This window comes from Cervus canadensis, chromosome 5 (assembly GCF_019320065.1).
Source record: "Cervus canadensis isolate Bull #8, Minnesota chromosome 5, ASM1932006v1, whole genome shotgun sequence".
Classification (NCBI taxonomy): Eukaryota; Metazoa; Chordata; class Mammalia; order Artiodactyla; family Cervidae; genus Cervus; species Cervus canadensis.
The window spans coordinates 14,644,190-14,667,249 of record NC_057390.1 but is presented as its reverse complement, the minus strand read 5'-3'; the positions used below and the strand labels follow the sequence as shown (position 1 = coordinate 14,667,249).

At 33.7% G+C, this 23,060-nt stretch overlaps 1 protein-coding gene across 10 annotated transcripts in view; it reads right to left on the bottom strand.

Moving 5' to 3' along the window:
* The window catches only part of BIRC6 (baculoviral IAP repeat containing 6), a 210,366-nt gene that overhangs the window by 8,426 nt on the left and 178,880 nt on the right, over positions 1-23,060 (bottom strand). For 9 of the 10 annotated variants that reach the window (XM_043468279.1, XM_043468278.1, XM_043468284.1 and 6 more), the window contains 5 exons: positions 13,526-13,671; positions 12,769-12,879; positions 10,490-10,707; positions 8,540-8,701; positions 6,462-6,539 (listed from right to left, as the gene is read on the bottom strand). In XM_043468279.1, coding sequence (XP_043324214.1) covers positions 6,462-6,539; positions 8,540-8,701; positions 10,490-10,707; positions 12,769-12,879; positions 13,526-13,671 — 715 coding nt within the window. Of the gene's footprint in view, positions 1-6,461; positions 6,540-8,539; positions 8,702-10,489; positions 10,708-12,768; positions 12,880-13,525; positions 13,672-16,288; positions 16,462-23,060 lie in introns of those variants that run through there. The other variant, XR_006269389.1, reaches the window with a different exon arrangement.

Below are 23,060 nucleotides of genomic sequence, written 5' to 3'. Positions count from 1 at the left end.
CTACAAAAGCAGAGAAAGAAATTTTGTAACATGGGATTCAGTTATTTACTTAACCTCACATTCTTTGAGACAAAATACAGTTTAAAAAACTCAGGCAGCTGGAGATTCAAACAATTTATAAACTACTTCAGATTCATACCACATTTGTTTTTTTTTAAATAGCTAAACTATATAAAGGAAATGAAAAAAATAGATGTTTTTTGTATAGAACAAAGAAAGCTATAGACATAAAACTAGAGACATAAATTTGAGTATAACATTTTCTGCTAAAAAACTGAATTATAACATTTGCATTTGATAACACATTAGCAGAGATCAGTATTTCTGAAATAAAATTCAAAGAGTAATTGATAACATGTGTTCTTTTATCCCTGGGTGACATTATCTACTTTTAATGGGCATCTTCTATTCACTTTTTTTTAACATATACCTTTTAGGAGATACATAAATGCTGCTTCATTTTTCTTCAGTGAAACAAGCTATTAAGGAGTCAAAAGATTCATTTTATGGAATTTCTGGAGTCTTGCATTATCTGACATATTTACTCATTTTAAATCACAGCACATCTTACTGTAGCCCAAAAAACACTCCCATGAAAAACCAGTAAATAAACCCTTGAGAAGGATTTCTCTTTTTTAAAATGGTTTGATTTTCAATATTTGAAATTAATGATTTATCTAACTCTGAGAAACACTATGCTATGAAGTGAGAGAGACCAAGACAGGCAGAATAACTCCATCCCCTCAGAGTCTGTATTTTGGTCATCTGTAAAATAGCAATCACACCTACTGACATTGTAGGATGCCTGTGAGAACTAAATAAGGTGTCAAGGGGTATAAGACAGTAGGACTCATAAGTAAGTGTAATTAATACAAATAGCTATTCTTTCTTGGAGTAAAAATGACATCATGCATCCAGAGGACAGCAAAACACAAAACAAAATCACCCTTACTCTAAAAACAATATATTTTAACTTATGGGTATGCAAAAAGGAGTCAGCATGAGCTCCATTTTGATCAACAAAACTTAAGAGCTTCCTGGATTAAACCAAAAAACAAACAAACCAAAAAATACCCAATATTCATCATAGCTACATCTGGCTGAAGTGCTTTCTTAGAATGAGTCATTAATTAGCATAAAAACATCTACTAGGAAAAAAAAAAAAAAAAATCTACTAGATAACATATTATGTACATAAGTTATACTAAAGTTAACCTAATAATAAACAGAATATATTTTCATTCCATAGTGTAAGTTCACTGATTTTTAGTCAGTCCTCTGATATTTTCATGAAGTCAAGAGTATAAAAAAAAGAAAAACTTTAATTCACAGGCTCAATTCACTGTCCCTCTCCTCTAGCTTTATGTTAATATCCACAAAATTGCAAGATGTTCTCATTATAATTTATTCAGAGGCTGACTAAACCAAGAATCATATAACAGCTTTCTTTCATTAACTGTGTCAAGCAAAAATTTTAACCTTGCTCTAACATCTGCTATTAGGCCATCAACCAGTCAGCAATCTTGTCTTCTATCAATGCCTTTATTTTCAAATTATATCATGTCAGAAGATTTAATTCTTTGACTTAGTCTGTTACATTAAAAAAATTTATTATAGATATTTCAAACCCAGCAAAGTACAGACTATACAATCCAAAATATTAATCTGTAACAAGAAACTATATTATATGAAATAACACGTTTAGGATAATGGAAAGAAACAAGTCTTAGTTAAAATGCTTTAGCTTTTCAAAATAGCAAGTACCCTCCTCTATGGAAAATTATGCTGCTACTGGATAGGACTATAATTAGTGGGTGATTTCCAGAATTTTCAATTTTAAGAAAAATGTTAGGATTTATACATTATTATATTATACATAGGTTTATGAATGGTTGATTATGTGACATTAAGTATGTTTTTTCTCTTGCATGACATCTTTATTAACATCCAACCGTAACAAATTATTTATAAGACATTAATATATATTTTAGGTATACTATAGCAACAGTAAAAACCAGTCACATAAGCAACTGTAGAATTTGGTGTTATTGATAAAATGTAGTAATTCTTGATGATAGTTCTAATGAATGATATGACTTTTGACTTTAAATTATGCAAATAATCAAGACTATTACTAGGTTACTACTGGATATGAGACCTATGACATAACACTACAAAATTTTATATTTTTACACAAATAAATATTCTTTTAACAGTCTCATTACAAAGAAACTAAGCAATTCTAATAATGTTTGTCACTGTTTCAAATATTTTGGAAATCTTTTGAATTGCATATAACCTTCAGAAGTTTTTGAGGATGATTTTTTAATCTGGCAAAAGTACTTTTATGGGTACAAACAAAAGAGTAAAACAGTAATTGTGGGTCCCAAAATCTAAATAAAAAGAAATTACTTTTTCCTAAGGCTCTGTAGTCTGTCTCTGAAGAAAGTTTCTAACAGAGAACAAGGGGCAATGCATTCCTGCCTAGATGTATTTATTTCTAGTTTATAAAGCAGTATGACACACCAAAAAAACCCTACAAACCAATGTTTCTTAGAAATATGGGTACAAAAATCCTCAAGCAAAATGCTAGCAAACTGGGCCTTTCCCTGGCAGTTCAGCATTTTCAATGCCTGGACTGAGGTTCAATACCTGGTAGGGGATCTAAGATCCCACAAGCTGCCCGACACAGACAGAAAGAAAAGGAAAAGAACTAGTGAATTGAATCCAATTACATACAAAAAGAATCACACATCATGACCAACTAACTAAGCTTTATCCTAGGAAAACAAGATTGATTCATTTAACAAAAAGATAATACATCATATTAATAGAATAAAAATTAAAAATAACATAATCATTTCAAAAGATGCACAAAAAGCATTTGACAAAATCCAGCATCTGTTCATGATAAAATACTCAAGGAAATAGGAGGAGAAGGGAACATCCTCACATGACGAAGGGAATACATGAAAAACCCACAGCTATGATCACACTCAATGGGGAAAGACTGAAAGTTTCCCCTAGGGTCTGGAGAAGACAAGGCTATTCACTCTTGCCACAAAAAATGTATAGCCTCTCTTACTCTTGCTCAAGTCAATTTTGTCACGGATCTGGAAATCAGTATTTAGTAAGCCATCTAAAGTATAGGGAAAGTGATATAACAACGGTATTATCCCTAAAGTGATATAACAACGGTATTATCCCTAAACAACGGAAATAATGAAAGTGAAAGTAAAAAATGGAGAAATAGTTCAATTATATAAGAACTCAAAAGATTATTACATAGCAATTAGAAATTATAAAAATATAAGCTAGAAAGATGGATATGCTCTAGTGTTACGTGAACACAGATGTACACAAATAATTATCTACTATGTTAGTTAGAAAAGGCAGAGGAACCAGAGATCAAATTGCCAACATCCGCTGGATCATCGAAAAAGCAAGGGATTTCCAGAGAAACATCTATTTCTGTTTTATTGACTATGCCAAAGCCTTTGACTGTGTGGATCACAATAAACTGTGGAAAATTCTGAAAGAGATGGGAATACCAGACCACCTGACCTGCCTCTTGAGAAACCTGTATGCAGGTCAGGAAACAACAGTTAGAACTGGACATGGAACAACAGACTGGCTCCAAATAGGAAAAGGAGTATGTCAAGGCTGTATATTGTCACCCTGCTTATTTAACTTATATGCAGAGTACATCATGAGAAACATGGGGCTGGAGGAAGCACAAGCTGGAATCAAGATGGCCGGGAGAAATATCAGTAACCTCAGATATGTAGATGACACCACCCTTATGGCAGAAAGTGAAGAAGAGCTAAAGAGCCTCTTGTTAAAAGTGAAAGAAGGGAGTGAAAAAGTTGACTTAAAGCTCAACGTTCAGAAAACTAAGATCATGGCATCCGGTCCCATCACTTCATGGCAAATAGATGGGGAAACAGTGGAAACAGTGGCTGACTTTATTTTTCTGGGCTCCAAAATCACTGCAGATGGTGACTGCAGCCATGAAATTAAAAAGACGCTTACTCCTTGGAAGGAAAGTTATGACCAACCTAGACAGCATATTAAAAAGCAGAGACATTACTTTGCCAACAAAGGTCCGTCTAGTCAAGGCTATGGTTTTTCCAGTGGTCATGTATGGATGTGAGAGTTGGACTATAAAGAAAGCTGAGCACCGAAGAATTGACGCTTTTGAACTGTGGTGTTGGAGAAGACTCTTGAGAGTCCCTTGGACTGCAAGGAGATCCAACCAGTCCATCCTAGAGGAGATCAGTCCTGGGTGTTCACTGGAAGGACTGATGTTGAAGCTGAAACTCCAATACTTTGGCCACCTGATGTGAAGAACTGACTCACTGGAAAAGACCCTGATGCTGGGAAAGACTGAGGGCAGGAGGAGAAGGGGATGACAGAGAATGAGATGGTTAGATGGCATCACCGACTCAATGGACATGGGTTTGGGTGAACTCTGGGAGTTGGTGATGGACAGGGAGGCCTGGCGTGCTGCGATTCATGGGGTCACAAAGAGTCAGACATGACTGAGTGACTGAACTGAACTGAACTGACTGTTATAATTATAACTATGTGAACTATGTGTAAGACAAAAAGCCCTAAAGAGAAAACACAGAGGAGATAGTAATTTATGTGAGGGTAGTAAGTTTCCAAAATTGTAAAATTTAAATGCTTCCGAGTAAGCTTCCTTATCTCCCAGGATTTTTGGTATATACTTGACATACAGGCAATGAAAAAGTTAAAAGGAAATACAATTTTTTCCTTTTTCCTGGCCGTGTCCCATGGCCTATACGCTTGTGGCCCCCAACCAGGGACTGAAGCTGTGCTCCCAGCACTGCAAGCAGAGTGTTAGCCACTGACTGCCAGGGAAGTCCCAGCAAATACAATTTTAAACTAAGAAAATCTGAAGATTAACTGAAAATTTATTTTTAAAACTACATAAATCAACAAAAAAATTCAAAAATTGATTCTAATTCTCAGGTATGTCATGAAAAACAGGCTATGTCTTAGTTTCCTTACAGAGTAAAACTCGTCATAAAAACAGCTTCTGTTGACAAGAGTAACATACAGGTAGAAAAATATTTTAAACTTTTTGAACATATCACTTTTTATCTTTTTTAATTGAAGTTCTGTTGATTTACTATATTGTGTTAGTTTCTGGTATACAGCAAAAGTGAATATATATGTATATATTCATTTTCATATTCTTTTCCATTATAGGTTACTACAAAATAATGAATATAGAGCCCCGCACTATACAGTGGGACCCTGTTGCTTATCTATTTTATATATAGTAGTTTGTAGCTGCTAATCCCAAACTCCTAATTTATACCTCCCCCTACATAATCATTTCTAAAATGAAGAAGCAGGTACTTGGAGAAATATTCTAATAACTTTAGTTACTTTGAATGAATCATATAATCTCTCTTTTTCTTGGATCTCCGAATAGCAGAAGGAAAATAAATTTATATTACAGTACTATTTCTTTAATTCATGGGAATGCTGCAAGGTCTTTTCAGAAAATCTAACAGAGTCACATCCTAAAGAATGCTCTTTCATATCTCTTTTATCAAATACAAAGTAAGAATTAGGAAACAAGGTAGGTCAACTTTAATAGGCTTACCTGCGGATAATTTATGGTTGTCTTTCTTAAACACTAAACTGTAAATGTGGAGTTTAAACTATTATGGAGCAACAGCAATTTGTTTCTGTTACCTTAAGGATCAAGCAACATAGTTAATTCCTATCATTAATACGTCTGTCTCTCTGTTGGAATTCTGAACTATTAAGACAAAGCACTGGCCAAAAAAGATTTAATGGGATAGTATTAATATAGAACATTTTATTTTATGTAGTCCAATGTCTTGTGAAAATTAACTTAGAAAATTTCAAGGCAATGAAATACATGTGTTAAGTGCTCTGCAAAATAAGAATGGCAAATCTCAATATTTATGAATTCTTGGACAGTACTTCTAAATCTCAGATGAGTCCCATTATTAACTAGATTATAGAAGAATCATATCATGGGTGGAGAGATATGTAATACTAGTAGTTATTAAATTCTACTCACCTGAGTTTGAGCCAGTAGGGACTGACTGGGAGATGGGAGAGGCTAATATGACTTATCTGATCCTGTTGCACCTGAGTGTACTTTAAGGCAAGTCAGGGAATTTTTTAACAGGGAATTTTGACAAAAAGAAATTTTTAATGTCCTAACTTAAGAATCTCAACTCCAAATGAGATATAATTCCATTGTACTAATTGCTTACCTATAAGCTATTTCATATGTACTTTCTATCAATCTACATTTTTATTTTTAATGATTTACTATGTTTATTCTTGGTCACTAAAAAAAATGTTCTTAAACATAGATGGTTCTCTATTTTCTTTTTTTTTTTTTTTGGTTCTTTATTTTCTAAGTGAAACTGTAAGAGAAATTTGTTTACTTGCAAAAAGCTTGAGGTCTGAGGATTCCATTTCTCTTCTGGTCTTCCATGCCATGTATTTAAGATGCTTAAACAAACCTGAGAAAGAAGGGAGAAAAGTTGTAAACAGAATTGAAAGGAATGCTTTTTAAAAGTAAACATCCAAAAAAAAAAAAAAAAAGTAAACATCCAGAACTAGGAATAAAATTGAAATGTTACTATGTCCAAGTATCTGAGCTTTATAGCCCCAAACAAAACCCTAAGGTTAGGTCTGTTAAAACAAATTTGTATCTTCATATGTGATCCAAATTTATGTGGCACTACAATTTCTTCATTAATGAAAAATCAATTAGCAGTTATTACAGATTAATAGAAGTAACATATTTTTTTAATGAAGACTCTTTTCCAAACAACATCATCAACAACAAAATTCTTGGTGAAGAAAAGTGGTATTATTTTACATTTAAAATCTCTTTAAAAATTTTGAAATGGGATATAGCTTAATAGAAAAGATACTGATTTTATATCTGCCTCTACATTCCATTTGTTGTAATATATTGTCTTGGTTGAAATGCCTGACTAAAATCTGGCCTCACAGAAGCATGAAGTAGCAAAAGGGAGGACCCTGCAGATGCCTTGAAATGATCTTGAGGATCCCCAGAGTGCCTCAGAACAAATTTGAAGACACTAGTTACTCGTTCGCTCACAGAGCAAGAATGAACTCAAAGCATCTGCCAAACACAGGTCAATATTTACCTGAGGAAAAAAGAGAAGCTGGGACATGTTATCTGCACTTGTAAACTAACAATTTTGTGCAATGGGCAACAAATTTGGAATATAAGCAATCTTTAAAAAAGCAGAAATCCATCTCCTTGCTATTCTTTCAATGCTCTGTGAGAACAACAATGCAAAATACATTAATTCATTTAGTAAATTCACTAATAATTTTAAAAGATGTGCATATGAACAGCTTTGGGAATTATCATTTAAAGCACCATCACACATATCATGCTACCTGGAATCTTAAGTCCTTAACCTGTTACCTATACCAGTAATTCTTAAGGAAGTATTAATAATTTCTTAAATAATACTTAACATTTACACTTAAACTCTATTTAAGTTCGATCTCTCCCTTGAATAAAGTCAACATTGCTATTTTGTCTACTTTGCTCAGTTAAAGACTTGTTCTTTGCTTTCTCAAACAAAGTAGGGTCTACCTCTAGTTAAGTATCCTATAATAAAACCAGAAAATGAATTCCAACTTTGTGATTTGAGCATATGGTGAATACAAAGTGATAACTTGTAAGCACAGATCTGAGACAAGCTGCACCTTTTAAAAACAGGAAGGCAAAACCAAGGGAAAACTTCGGCCATCTCTAATAAACCAGATCAACTTCACACATCTGCTATTCTCATATCAGCAAAGAAGTTGTCTACTTGTGAAGTTGAGAAATTGCTTCTGACCTTTGAGTAATTTTGAAGCATTGAATACACTCAGTATAGAATTTACTACCGAAATTTCATCAAACCAAAGTACTTTGAAAAGTGATTATTCTTTTAAATCTCATTTTTAAGGATTTTTATTATACCTCGTTTACATTTTTATTACACATTTTGGGGGGGCAGGGATAGGAATCAATTTTTCTATTTATAAGAAAACATAAAAAATTTTAACACAAATCAGACTTAATGGTATATATCAGAAAACATGGATAGTTATCTTTAGGCACTTGTGAAAAGGTAACTGGAGCTAAAGATACAGAAAGTAAAGAAAGGTGAGTGGCAAAGACAGACATCTCGCTCCACTATTTTCTGAGTGGAGACAGCCCTCAGCTGACCAAGGAATGTGCTGAGTAAGTCAGTCCCTCACAATAACTCCTTAAAACTGGAAGTGGTTTGTAACGCCATTGTGTTTCTGCCCTGTCCGGTTCTTCCTCTCTCAATCCTGAGGCTGATTTTTGATTACAGGGAAGAGAAACATGAAGAAACTCATGTGTTTTGAAGGGAAGATAACTAAAGGAAAAATTCAGTTCAAATTACAAAGAACCTTTGGGTTACAGTACTTCGGCATTAAAAACAAAGGACTTCAATTACGTTACCTTGCCATCATTATAAAGGTTTGGATTGAATCGCACACTATGACCACCAGTTGTCTCTAGATTCACAAGAGGGGGTGAACTGGGATAATCTTGAGGAAAATATACATCAAACTCAAAGCAGCCATTTGCATAAGGAGTGTCCGCAGGACCAGTTATCAGAACCTAGTATGCACATACCAATACAAAAGCCTATGTTACTATTTTTAAATACTGTTTTTAAAAAAACAACTCATCATAATCTTCTTAAATCCTATATACATCTCAGTCAAAATGTGCTAAAAATAAAGTAAAAGTTAAAAACATACACAGGAACAGGAAATGGTTTTAAATTATGATTAAACTGATTTTGTTTTGGTGAAAACGGGCTTTTAAAAGAGAAATGCCCAACTGCCAACAGGAAAGCTTACCTGAACAGCAAATACCTTTTAAAATATTAAGTTACCTTTTTTCCTAAGAGCTTTCCTTCATGATCTCTACCATACTGTCAAAAATTTGAGACTCTAATACATCATTATCTCAAATGTATGAGAGTAACTTTCTGTTTCAAATCATCAAGTTAATGTTTTGAGAAATAACTTACTTTTAAATATTATCTTCTGGGATAATGAGACAAATAGGTAACACAAATAAAATTCTCACGTAACAACTAATAACCAAAGGTTCTGAGAGAACAATAGGTGTGTCCCTTAGGGCTGTGTGTGTGTGTGTGTGTGTGTGTGTGTATGCACACGTGCGCGCTCAGTCATGTCCGACTCTTTGTAACCCCATGGACTGTAGCCTGCCAGGTTCCTCTGTCCGTGGGATTTTCCAGGGAAGAATATGGAGTGGGCTGCCAATTCCTTCTCCAGGGGATCTGCACAATCCAGGGATTGAATCCATATCTCCCGCATTGGCAGGCAGATTTTCTACCACTGAGACACCTGGTAAGCCTTCCCTTAGGGTTATTGGTAGTCTAAAAAACCCAATAGTGACTATTAGAATTATTTAATGAATTATGTTTGAATCAATAGATATTTAGTGTACAAGACGCAAGCAGCAAAGCCTCGGGTCCTGAAGGCAAGTGGTACTACAGTCTCAATCTGTTTCAACTCTGATTTATGTTTTGTGGATTCAATTTGGGATTCTTTATGTTAGGTGCAGCATAATAACAAAGTCACAAGTCTGAATTTATGTGGGCCAGTTACAGATAAAATAGTTCCCTAGGTAATCATCTAATAATTGGCTCCACTGTTTGTAACAAAGAAAAGTGTGGTCAATAAGCAAGGTCTGTGAGGTTTCTACTGAAATATTATCCAAAAAAAGCAAGCAAACAAAAAACTTTCCTCAAATCAGTGGATCAATAGTTTCAGCTGTGTATCTAAGGAAGACAGACTAACCCATTAGTTAAATGATGTAAAGAAAGGTTCCTCCCACCCCAGGGATCAAAGCTTTGAAAGTTACTTGCTGCAGCATCTCTTGGAATTTGAGGTCAGATCACCAGTGTTAAAACATAAAGCTGAAGGTTTTATTTATTATTGTACTACCACTACTTACATCATAGATCACATGAATCTGTAAATACATTACATTACCTAGGAAAAAAAAAACCTGAAGACTGATAATATAAAATCTGAAAGAAGTATTTTGGATTATAAGGAAGAAATCCTGTGACTTTTTCCCTACTGATCGGCATTAAATCCTTTGATAATGTGCTCTAAAACTATGACAGGCTGTATACAGCCTTTGTTCGGGGTAGGTATTTCTAGATCTTTTTTTTTTGAATGGTACTTGGTACGCTCATTCACATACTCTGAACTAACACTAGAAAAAGACTTCCTTTATTGATATCCAAAACAGTCAACAGAATTTTTATTAAATGTATTAAAACTTCATGCTATTTCTAGTGGTATTTTATATGAATATCTGAATAACTGGATTAGCCAGAGATAAGAAGAGAGTTGTTTTTTCTACCTTCATGATGTCAAGCCGCTCCTCATCACAGCGCACAAACACACTGGAGGAGGAAGACAGAGGCAGTGAGGTTGACAGCGTCACGGCTTCCTGTGCAAGGCGGCGGGCTCTGGCCGCACTGTTGGCGTCGTTTGCATTTTTCACCTGAGACATGTAGTGGTAGTTCACTTTAAAACCCAATTTCCCATCTTCATCTTCAGAAACCATCTCAAATGTATCTAAAAGAAGAAAAAGGAAAAAAAAAAAAAAACACTGAAAAAAAAAAGAGAACCAGAATGGAGGATAGCTGTTATAATAACAAAAGTCACAAATAAATAAATCACTAACCCTTCTTCACCCAAAATGGAGAGACTGCAACGTGGAAGAAGGGCAAACTTATCAGAGTTTATGTAATGCCTACATATGTGTGTTAATGCTGCTAGATGGATAGACTATATCATGGAAGCAAAGGCAGAAATGACTTTTAATTTGCAGTTTGGACATGTAGGTAGATTCTATTATACTAAGTACTCAAATGATATGTAGTAAATTTATTCTTAAAATGAATGACATTATTTTTTTGCCAAAATAATTCAAAATATGAAATACTAAAAAGTATAAAACTTTATCTATTTGCACTGATTTGGAATCAGAAAACGGAAGTGACAAGCTGCAGTTTACTTCTGTATCATTTTTGAAATTAAATTAACAGGATAAAAGAGGATTATTAGGAAAATCTCCTAAATACTCTGACAGAATATAAATAATGGGCTGATTCTTTATAATATATTTAGGAAGATTTGGAAGGACTTAAAGTTATTCTTTACTTATAAGTTAAATTCATACAGAATAGAAAGAAAAAATTATCTCTAATTCAGATTAAACCTAATCCACCAAAGGACTAAAACAAAGATACTTAAATAACTTGTAACACTAAATTAAAAGTACCTACAAATACTAGGGCAAATACAAAGAAACAATGGCAACTTTTGATCTTGTCTACATACAATTCTAAATATACAAAAAAAAAAACATTAAAACTACATTTTAATTATCATTAATGCAATAAATTTTACCAAGAAGTTACTAAGTGCAAGGTCCTAGGCCTGGTTCTTTGAGGTAAATAATAAATAGGAAAATATATCTGCCTTCAAGAAGCTTATAATCTACAAAAAAGGAGAAGACCTATACAGTGTTATGGTCTGTGCACTACAAATATACTATGTCTCAGCAAGACTTCTGAATACTTTCAGTTAGCAAATGTGTAAACCAGAGATATTCATCTGCCCAACTCGACTGCTTTTCACATAATACAGGGAAAAATTTCCTTTGAGTTTTATAAATAGCAATTCACCAGATATATAGACCCTGTTGCTATGCCTGGAGGAAATTTTTACATCATATATTTACATTGAGACTTAAAGTCATGTCCAACCGGTAGAGTTCATGATTTTAAGTGATAAGAGGGAAGCCTCCTAGCTGACTAACATTAATCAAGGCTTATGCCCTGTGACTCTGATAGTATGACATAAATCTACATTTTGGGGGGGAACTCCTACTTCACTGTTCTTTTTAATATAGTCAATGTCCTTTGGGCTGGTTCTCAAGAAGGATAAAGAGGGACATTTAATAACAGTTAAAAGTGGTTATTAAAAGTTGGAAGTCTAGTGTTTGTTTATAGATCAGCATGTTATGAAGGGTAGTTAAGCGATCTTTTCATCAGTCCTTACTTGCCAAGGGTTTTGTAATGGGAAAGGCTACAAGAGAACCATGCATAACTACCTTTTCTAAAAGTAAATCCCATGGAATGTTAAAAAGGTTTAAGAGTCACAGACTTAATTCCAAGCCCCAAGTTTTGGCTTCCTTCAGGCAAGGATATAGAGACACAGAGAGGTAAAGAAAGAAAACCACTTTCTGCCTGTTTGTTAGACATTTGGCTCTGTTTTTTCCCCTAGGTTTCTACTGAATCATGATTCCCAAACATAACTGTAAATACAGCTAGAAATTCAGAGACAGAAGGATGATAAAAAGTTTTGCATGTGTTCTTGCCTGGAAAATCCCATGGACAGAGGAACCTGGCAGGCTACAGTTCATGGGGTCACAAAAGAGTTGGACATGACTTAGTGACTAAATAATAACAACAACAATATATATGCATACACACATACATACATAGAGTATATGAATAATTCATGGTAAAAGCAAGTTTGAAATTCTAATTTTACTAGAACATATTTTAATAGCACCATTACAAACTATGAATTGAGATCAGAAAAATGAAGAGTATGATTTCAACTTACCAAACTGTAATTTCTTCATGACAGCCACATATTTTTCTTCCAGTGATTTCAATACTGATAAAGGTTTGGGTTTCATAGCCACCTTCTTTGAATATTCACCTAGTTTTTTTTCTGTTATTTAATATTTCAAGATAAATTAAATAAGTATACATTTTGAAGAGTAGAACAAAAAAATACCGTATACTTCTAGAGATCAAATTTTGAATGCCAAAAAAAATTACCAAACTCTTCATAATTATCTTCCTATTATCCCATCTTAAAATTAAAAGATTTCTTTCTATTTCATAAGAATAACTAGTAAGGCTAAAAATCTTATCAACTTTAAAGCTTAAATTCTTAAAATGCTAAAAAGATTTTATCCATTCAGGCAAAAGTCACAGCAATGAAGCAACAGATGATGCAGAATCACTTATATCTTCCATTGTTAATATGTGAAAATGCCAATTTTAATTTAATGTACTATCTGGTATCTAATACAATTGCAGTTTTCAATTTCATAACTTTCAATGGGAAGAAAAGAGAAATTTATATTGCATGTTGTCAGCCTACTAACAGTCTTAGATACCATATGCAGTAGAGATTAATATTTTAAAATTAGAGACTATTCATAATTAGCTTGGAAATCTGACACAGCAGAATCTTTAGGTAAATAACTTGCTGGAAAACCATTAACAGAGGGAAGAAAATGCAGTTTTCAGTGAGTAAATAAAACATCTTTGTATCAAAGGAAATGTAGCAAAAGGGACTAGTGCCGTACCTTGATTTGCTTGCCGCAAACTGGTAGTGGCTGCATAGACGATCTCAGCAGTCTTCTGAATGTCTGGCACCAAAAGAGTAAGGCCTTCCGGCTCTTGATCAGACGCATCTGGTTTTACTCCTGTTTTAACATTTTCCCTTTTAGATCTGAAAAAGGTTTTTTAATATGGAAAGAAATGCAAGGAAAATTAATATTTTAGTCTTGAAAAATAAATGCTTCCATAAGTAACAACGGTTAAAAATCAACAAGATATTGTGCATTTCATTTGACATACACATGGTATATACCAGGAGTGGTTCAAATTAGATTCATTTTGAAGTCATAGGATGATGCCTAGCATAATAACTGAAGTTTTGAGTAGGTTGTCTCTTCATATGCAAAAACAGACACAAGTTAAACACTGTAGAAATATCATACTATAAAAGACCCCAATACCAGTTATGTCCTTTAATTAATATCTTTACAAACACAGTTACTGAAACTATATACCTAGAAGTAGAGACATCACTTCTGCATCTAAAAATAACAGATCCCCTGCCTTCTAAGACCTCAGAAACAAAGATCCATAAGTAGTTTTTCATTTTAATACTATTTGTATTTCACTTAAGAGTATATTAATTTCCAAGATGGGGGGAGAAATATTCCAGAATAAAGTGTTAAGTTCACTACTAGGTAACTCAATTCATATGTGCTCCTATACACTGAATCTTTCTTTAAACATTAAGTTTTAGAGCATAATCATTTAAAAGATATCCTTCTGTTGCTCCCTATTCAGGGTCTAATACATACTCAACTTAAATTTTCTAGAAGAATGCTGTAGTATTTTATTAACAAGGTTCACTAAAACAGCAACTAAATCAATTTCCTTTTTCTTTCAACTCTCAGAATATTTTATTCAAATCATCATTACACCACTACTTAGATACTAAAAATCTACATCTTGTTAATTACTTAAATTAAAACAAACTATAATCACATATAAATAAATGTATTTAAAATATTTATGCTAAGGTATGATCTAGACTTTGTATCACTTATTCTTCTAGGTTGTACACCTACTAACAAAAGGATGTGGCTATTATATTAAAATAACATTTAACAAAGTGGGCATGGAGCCTTACAGAACTTCATAAAAGATTAATAGAAGGTAGAAGAGTCCTTAACAAAATAATATTAAGCAATCTATGTCCAAATGAACTGTTCTTTATCACAAAGACAAAAATCTGTTCAGAAGCAATTCTGTGCTTAACTTTAGGTAGATAATAAGAGGTAAACTAAGAGGAGCCACTCAGGTGGTAACAAAGGTAAATGGGTTTAGCGTTACGTGAGAGTTCTGATCTCCGCACTATGTGAAAAAACTAGTATCCACAGCTACTTTTAGCCACAAGGTATATACTATTTCACCTGGCAAGATGACTTGGCTTAAGAACCATAATGTGTCTCTGGTTTATTGCCTTTTCTCCTGTGTTCTCTATCGTCCCTGATGTATATAGGCATCACAGAGAACACACGGTCAACTTGGTAGAGTTATGTATATTATGTATCGTTTTCGTCATCAACTTCTGTGTGTAAATGTGTATATGATCATATATGTTAGCATATATATATATATATATATATATATACATAAGGAGAATACAGTGAATGAATGTTTTAAGAGTGAAATAGACATTTTACTTCTAGAGTTAAATAAGATAGTGCATCTTACAGCCATGAAGTAAAGTTGGAACTACAGATAAATAATGAGTCCAATAATTTTTTAAATAAAAATGGTTCTGGTAGACAAGTTCAAACAGTTTCTCAACTTCTGCATTTATCAATAGCTGTTCACAATCTGTGTGAAACACTGAGAGTCAAGAAAAGCACGTAAGTTGATAGACAGGACCCCCTGTGAACTTATACAGACTTTCTTTCTCTTCAACTGTAAATGATTCTCTTCCTGGGGCCTAAAAAATTCTTAAGTAGAAGGGCCACTGAACAATATAAGAACAAAAATAAGTAGTTTGAGGAAACATAAGACTTGTGGTTATAGCTATAATAAAATAAAGATGGTTTCCTAAATCTATCATCAGTCAGTCCATCCATTAGACTCTCAATAAAGATTTCACTTAAAGAAATGTATCGTGACAAGCAGAGAAGGAAGATTATAGGAGTGAAGCTCATTTTTCCAGAATTAAGGTACTTTCTCCTTGAAGAAACAAGAACCTCTAGCATGGAGAGTAAACTGCATCAATGCAATTTAGAGCAAGTTACCCTTGGAAAACTGATTCTAAATTTCAAGCCCTATTCATGAATACCAATTACCTAACTCTAGTTTTTAAAAGATGATTAGTAGGAAAAATCTCTATTTTTAAAATAGTACAAATAGGATGAAAATTTGGACAACAATATTTTTAAAATATTTTAAAAAGTGCAAAAGAACACAGAAGTCTTAAAAATAATATTTTTTACACCAAATGCATGAAAGAAATAATCATATACATCATGAAGATAAAGGCTGAATCATAAAGCAGACATAATTAGACCTTTACTGTAGGTTCTAATTAAATTTCTTTTATATGGATAGTCTTTTTGACAAAAACATACAGGAGAAAAAGAATAAACTTCAAAAGGTGAAAATATGAAGAACACAAACTACCTACCTAAGGATGACTACACTAGTCATTGTCTGACATTTAACTACAGACAGTGGTTTCTTTTCTATAAAAGCTGCAGGTTACTGTCAACCCATATGTAGGCCCAGCTACTGAAAAAAGGCCATACCTTAGCTCACATCCTGAAGTCTGTGTGAAAAGCTATTTGAGTTCAAGGCACCTAGCTGGAAGTAGGTCTCTGAGACTGACAATGGATCCAACATGGTAAAAGCAATCAGCGACGGCCGCTACCATGGTATCCGCTGCTTTGTGCATACGTTGAATCTGGTTGTGATCACTGCCCTGAAGAAATACGAGGAATCAACTGAAGTTTCTACTATTGCAAGAATTATCTGCAAACATTTTCCACTATGCTGTGAATTCCAACTAAACAGCTAAGAAATTAAGCAAATTTTGGCTCTGTGACATATAGTCTAAATTAGGATGTGAGCAGAATGGGCAAATCTTTCTTGTGCAAACAAAAAAAATAACCCCCAAAACTCATCATTCAGTTATATTGGACTGCCTCTGCAAATACTACTACCCAAATTAAGCTGGATATTTGTAAGGCTACAAAGTATCAGAATTACGTTCTCTTATAATGTATAAAATGAAAACAGCTTAATATAGCTATTTTCTTGGTTGAACACTGGGAAAGACCACTTCAATCCCCTGCACTCCTAATTCTGAAGTCACAACTATTACATTGTTGAAATAAACATTTAAAAAGCAGAGTCACATTGAAGAAGTAATCAGGACACCATATGCTGAAATGTCCAGATTCAAAAGTATTAAGAATTAGCATCTTAGAGGAAGACTCTAAAACTACAAGAGAATAAAACTTCTACATTTACCTTAAAACAATGTGCTATATCATAGTCCACAGTTCTAAAATTCTTTGCCAAGAATTATAGTTTAAAATAAATAAATACGTAAGTAGAAAGATTTTTAAAAATATTACTGTGGAGAATTATTTGCTTCTTATATCTATAGACAACATGAAAATAATTTTTGAAATGCACCACTAAACTGGACAAAGACCTTTGTAAGATGAATGCTTTCCATACTTTTTTAAATCTTAGTTTTAAATTCTAGATTCTCTTATTTTTACTTAAATTCTTTCCAAATGGAAGTAATAGTTTTAGGTTTCACTGGAAGTAGAAAATAAAATCTTCTTTGTCTTAACTGAAGCATAAATGAGTAGTAGGAGAGAAGGGACTATTTAAAACAGGGATACGAGAAGCCTTTGAAAATAAAACCTTGACTTCTAGATTAGATAAAAATATAATAATTTTTAGGTCAGACTAAACATCACAGGACAAATAATGATACTGTCTGCTGCTGTGAAATGGAGTTGCCACAAGTAATATGCATCACCAGGGGACAATCCAAAGGAGGCTAAGAAGAGATACTAAAATATGTGTTGGCGTTGTTGTCTCCATCACGAAGTAAAAAAGGTTGATGAACGACTTTAAGTTTCATTACTAAAAGAAACTTAAAAAAAAAAATATATATATATATACATATATATATATATATGGTTGCAACAAATGTTTTTTGGCTAAGAAATCAGGTCTTTTTTATTTTGTAGGTAGGTTTGACAGGAAAAAGAAGACACAGGAAATGCTTTTCCAAAAACAAAAACAAAAGTAGGAGGACTGGAACTGACATTTCTTTCTCAATCAAAGCATTAGAGGAACTAACTTAAAGGAATTAAAATTAGAGAGTTTGATACCTTTTAAGAAGTAAATCAATTAATTGTGAGTAAAAAGGAATTGGGGACTTCTACCAGATAATTCAGTTCTTTTAAAAGAACTGAATGAACTTTGCCCCAGAAGACACTTTGGATAACCAAGAGAATCAAAGCTGCTTACTTTCAAGCTGTTAAAGAGAAGTTCAGTGTCAAGAACACCTCACATTCAACACAGAGTCATTCGCGTCACATTCTTATCAGCAGTTAAGATTATCTGACTGACTATTCTTATTCTTGTTCTCACTCATGCTCAAACTGAGTCTTTTGTTTTATGCTTACGATTCAGTTAGTTAGGCCTGAGGAGGAATAAGAACTTTGACAGAAAACAGCAAAATTCTGTAAAATAATTATTCTTCAATAAAAAATAAATTAATAAAAAAAGATTATTTGACTGACAGAAAGTCCTTTTTACCAGTTTTTGGTTAAACTATTAAATACTAAATATACAAAATATGATTATTTGTCTATTGGAATCTAGCAGGAAAAGTCTGCACAGAAGATCAAGGACAAAATATTTGCCTTTGCTCCTGCTCCTGAAGGGTCACACTTATTCAAAAGTAAAACCAAATAACTACAGCTATACTATGACTTCATTTTGAGATAACAGAGGTTGCAATGGGTAGCGGAAGATGAATTTCACAAAGAACCGTACTTAAAAGCTGAAGAGCTCACATCTTTACACTGTGATTATTTTGTGGGCAATAAAATGGATTTTCACACTAGATAATTATATTCCAATTCAAGTGGAAACAATACCTATGTTAAGATTTAAAGTACTACATAACTCATATGTAATGTATTACAAGTCATATGCCACAAATCCTTTTATTAATGGAGGTAACAGAATTGCTTTCAAGTTCTTTTTCAAAGAATCTAAAGAGTTAAAGATATTAGAAATGTAAGACATATTAACATAGTAACAAAATTTAGGAGGTGGAAAATAGGATGTGTCGGAGGGTAGGAAGAGGTTTCTTTAGCAACACAGAGAAAATGACTTTTTAAAATATTTATTTATTTATTTATGGCTGCACTGGGTCTTTATTGCTGGATGTGGGCTTTCTCTAGTTGTGGCGATCGGGGGCCACTCTCTCATTGCGGTTGGATTCTCCTGTTGCCCAGGCTTTAGAATGCAGGCTCAGAAGTTGTGGCACACAGGCTTAGCTACCCCTCGGCACATGGAATTTTCCTAGACTAGGGATTGAACCCATGTCCCCTGCATTGCAGGTGGATTCTTAACCACTGGACTGCCAAGGAAGTCTGAGAAAATAATTTTATCTCCAACACACCACCCTTGTTTATACAAGCAGATACCAAATCAGTTTGAAAAAAACAGTAGAGGAAAAGTATTAATACATACAGCAGTAACCAAGACATTTTCATAGGAAAGGTTTTTATTAATTATTTTAAGCAAAAAAATCAAAAGGGTAAAGTTGACTTATTCCTCATTTAAGTGATAAGTACATTAAGTTGTTACCAGTGCATGACCTACAGACTACAGAACAGTTTACCTTACTTAGTGAACCTTGGTAATCTAGTAATTATTCCTTGAAAGTGAAAGTAAAGTTGCTCAGTCGTGTCTGACTCTTTGCAACCCCACGGACTATAGCCTACCAGGTTCCTCCATCCATGGGATTTTCTAGGCAAGAATCCTGGAGTGGTTGCCATTTCCTTTTCCAGGAGATCTTCCCAACCCAGGGATTGAACTCAGGTCTTCCACATTGTAGGCAGACGCTTTACCGTCTGAGCCACCAGGGAAGTCCCTTAGGCGTAATCAAATGGCTATGCATATCTAATAAAATATGTTGCCTTTAACATCTTATCATAGGGCTAACTTAAAAATTCTTTAGAATGAAGAAGAAAATATTAAAAAAAATCCTGCAGAATCTGTATTATTGTATATTTTTAAATTACCAAAAGTAAAATTTTCAATTAAAAAACTTTCCTTCATTGTCAATATTTAAAAAATTTATGTATCCTAAGTTTCCAAAGCCAAATCAGAAACAAGTTCCCATCTCCCATTTCTAATTATTCACTGATATATAAGTCAAATTGCTCTTTGGAAGTTCAATTTACAAAATAAATATACTTGATTACTTCCCTGGTGGCTCAGAAGGTAAAGAATCTGCCTGCAATGCAGGAGACCAAGGTTTTATCCCTATGTTGGGAAGATCTCCTGGAGAAGGGAACAGCTACCCACTCCAGTATTCTTGCCTGGAGAACTCCATGGACAGAGAAGCCTGGTGGGCTACAGTCCATGGGGTCACAAAGAGTCAGACACAACTGAGCAACTAATTCTTTCACTTTTTCACTATACTTGACTGGGACATTAGGAAATTTGAGGTCTAATCATAGCTCTACTACTAAGCATCAGAGAATGTGGAACAAATCACAATATTTATGGGCCTTGTTTTCCTCTTTTATAAAAAAGGGGATCTGAACCATATGAACTCTAAACAGTGTCCCTTACAGTTCTAAAAACCATAGATACTATGGAACAGGTTACTTATTGTGATGTGCCCAGATTTGTTACAAACTAAATCTTACTTACCAAGGGACTTCAAATTCAGTTACTAAGATTGCTTGAGCTTTTGCTAGAATATAATGAAAACTGATGAGAAACATAAAGCTTATCTAATGCAATCTGATAAGGAATAATCATTTCATATGTTATGTTACTGAGTTAGAAGTATTACATCAATTTTTAATGAGTTTCTGTCTGTTAAATAATAGTATTTAACTTAAATACTTAAGTAATTATTTAAGTACTTAAATAATAGTATAAGCTATATTTTGATACTTGATCTAAGTTTTTCCCAGAACTAGCGAAGGCTCAAGTCTAGCTATTATACAACCATGAAACCTAAATAATCAATGAACAATTCTGGTAAAAGGTACCAACAGTATATAAAAATAAAGTATCTGGACTACAGGTTAATCAATTTGTTTTCTTCATAAATATAGTTTTGGTAACAAACACTACAGGCATCAGGAAACAGGGGGGCTAGATCCCAGATTTACTGCCTACTAATAATTATTTTTAAATGTCAAACTTTAAGTGATAGTTTCACTCCCTGTCAAATAAGAATAAATCATCTCTTGCCTAATCACACAGAGCAGAAAAACTTAATAATATACATCTATGAACTGTTGAGACTGCATATCTTACACAAAAGTTATGTTGCAATATTACTTCCTTGCATTTTTATATAACTATTTGCTATTATATATTTATTATAACTACCCACAATTTAAAGCAGTTTGGCTTATTGTCTAGAAAGAAGGGAAATTAATAAAAGCACACAGGCTAGAATATAAATACTACACTAATCACATTATTTCAAACTGGCTGAACAAAAGGAATTCAGGCAATACATCTAACTAAGTCATTAATCTGATAGGTATGAAAATTCATTTTCACCAGATTTTGATCTCTCATAACTGTCATAATATTTAAGTGATAGTGACCTTGATCTTATGTATAATAAACAACTAATCACAGGGTGTATTTGGCACATGTGTAACATAGATTATACCTTTAAACATCCTTTGTGTCCTATTTTTGTACGTGCTGGTATTCTCACATGCCTCCCCCAGCACTGCCTCTCTTTCTTTTTGCCCCTAGGGAACTAATTCTTCCATTGCTTGTAGATCGAAAAATTAAAAGTATTAAACACAAAAATCATTGAATTATAAAACTAAAGAAAAAAACAGAAATTAGGACTTTTTTGATAAAATAAATCAAAACCTGGTAAATTTTCTCTGCATTAGACATGAAAGAAAAGTGTTAATATTGCTATACGGAGGGCACCTGAAAAATGGTCATTTATGATGACAATGTTTTCAGAAACTATGCTGGAGAACGAATTCTATTATCCTTTATGACAAATGTTTAACTGTTCGTTCTTCATAAATGTTTATTACAGCAGTAGACAGGCCAAAGAATGTTTCTATTATGGAAGTCCTTTAATCTTTTTATTGAAGTGATTAATAAGAGGTAGCTTTTGAGTAATTTCTCAAATAAAAGTAAATAAACTACTTAATGCTCCAGTAATGCTGAAGAAGATGAACTTGAACAGTTCTATGAAGACCTACAAGACCTCCTAGATCTAACACCCAAAAGAGATGCCCTTCTCATTACAGGGAATAGGAATGCAAAAGTAGGAAGTCAAGAGATAACTGCAATAACAGGCAAATTTGGCCTTGGAGTACAAAATGAAGCCGGGCAAAGGCTAACAGAGTTTTGCCAAGAGAACGTACTGGTCATAGTGAACACCCTCCTTCAACAACACAAGACACTAATCTACACAAGGACATCACCAGATGATCAATACCGAAATCAGACTGATTATATTCTTTGCAGCCAAAGATGGAGAAGCCCTATACAGTCAGCAAAAACAAGACCAGGAGCTGACTGTGGCTCAGATCATGAACTCCTTATTCCCAAATTCAGACTTATATTGAAGAAAATAGGGAAAACCACTAGACCATTCAGGTATGACCTAAATCAAATCCCTTACGATTATACAGTAGAAGTAACAAATAGATTCAAGGGATTAGATCTGATAGACAGGGTGCCTGAAGAACTATGGGCACTTTATGACATTGTACAGGAGGGAGTAATCAAGACCATCCCCAAGAAAAAGAAATATAAAAAGGCAAAATGGTTGTTTGAGGAGGTCTTACAAATAGCTAAGAAAAGAAAAGAAGGAATGCAGAGTTCCAAAGAAGAGCAAGGAGAGATGAGAAAGCCTTCCTCAGTGATGAATACAAAGAAATAGAGGGAAACAATAGAATGGGAAAGACTTGAGATCTCTTAAAGAAAATTAGAGATACCAAGGGAACTTTACATGCAAAGGTGGGCATAATGAATGGCAGAAATGGTATGGACCTAACAGATGCAGATGATATTAAGAGGTGGCAAGAATACACAGAAGAACTACACAAAAAATATCTTCATGACCCAGATGACCATGATGGTGTGATCACTCACCTAGAGCCAGACATGTGGGAAGGCAAAGGCAAGCGGGCCTTAGGAAGCATCACCACAAACAAACCTAGTGGAGGTGATGGAATTCCAGCTGATCTATTTCAAATCCTAAAAGATGATGCTCTGAAAGTGCTGCACTCAATATGCCAGCAGATTTGAAAA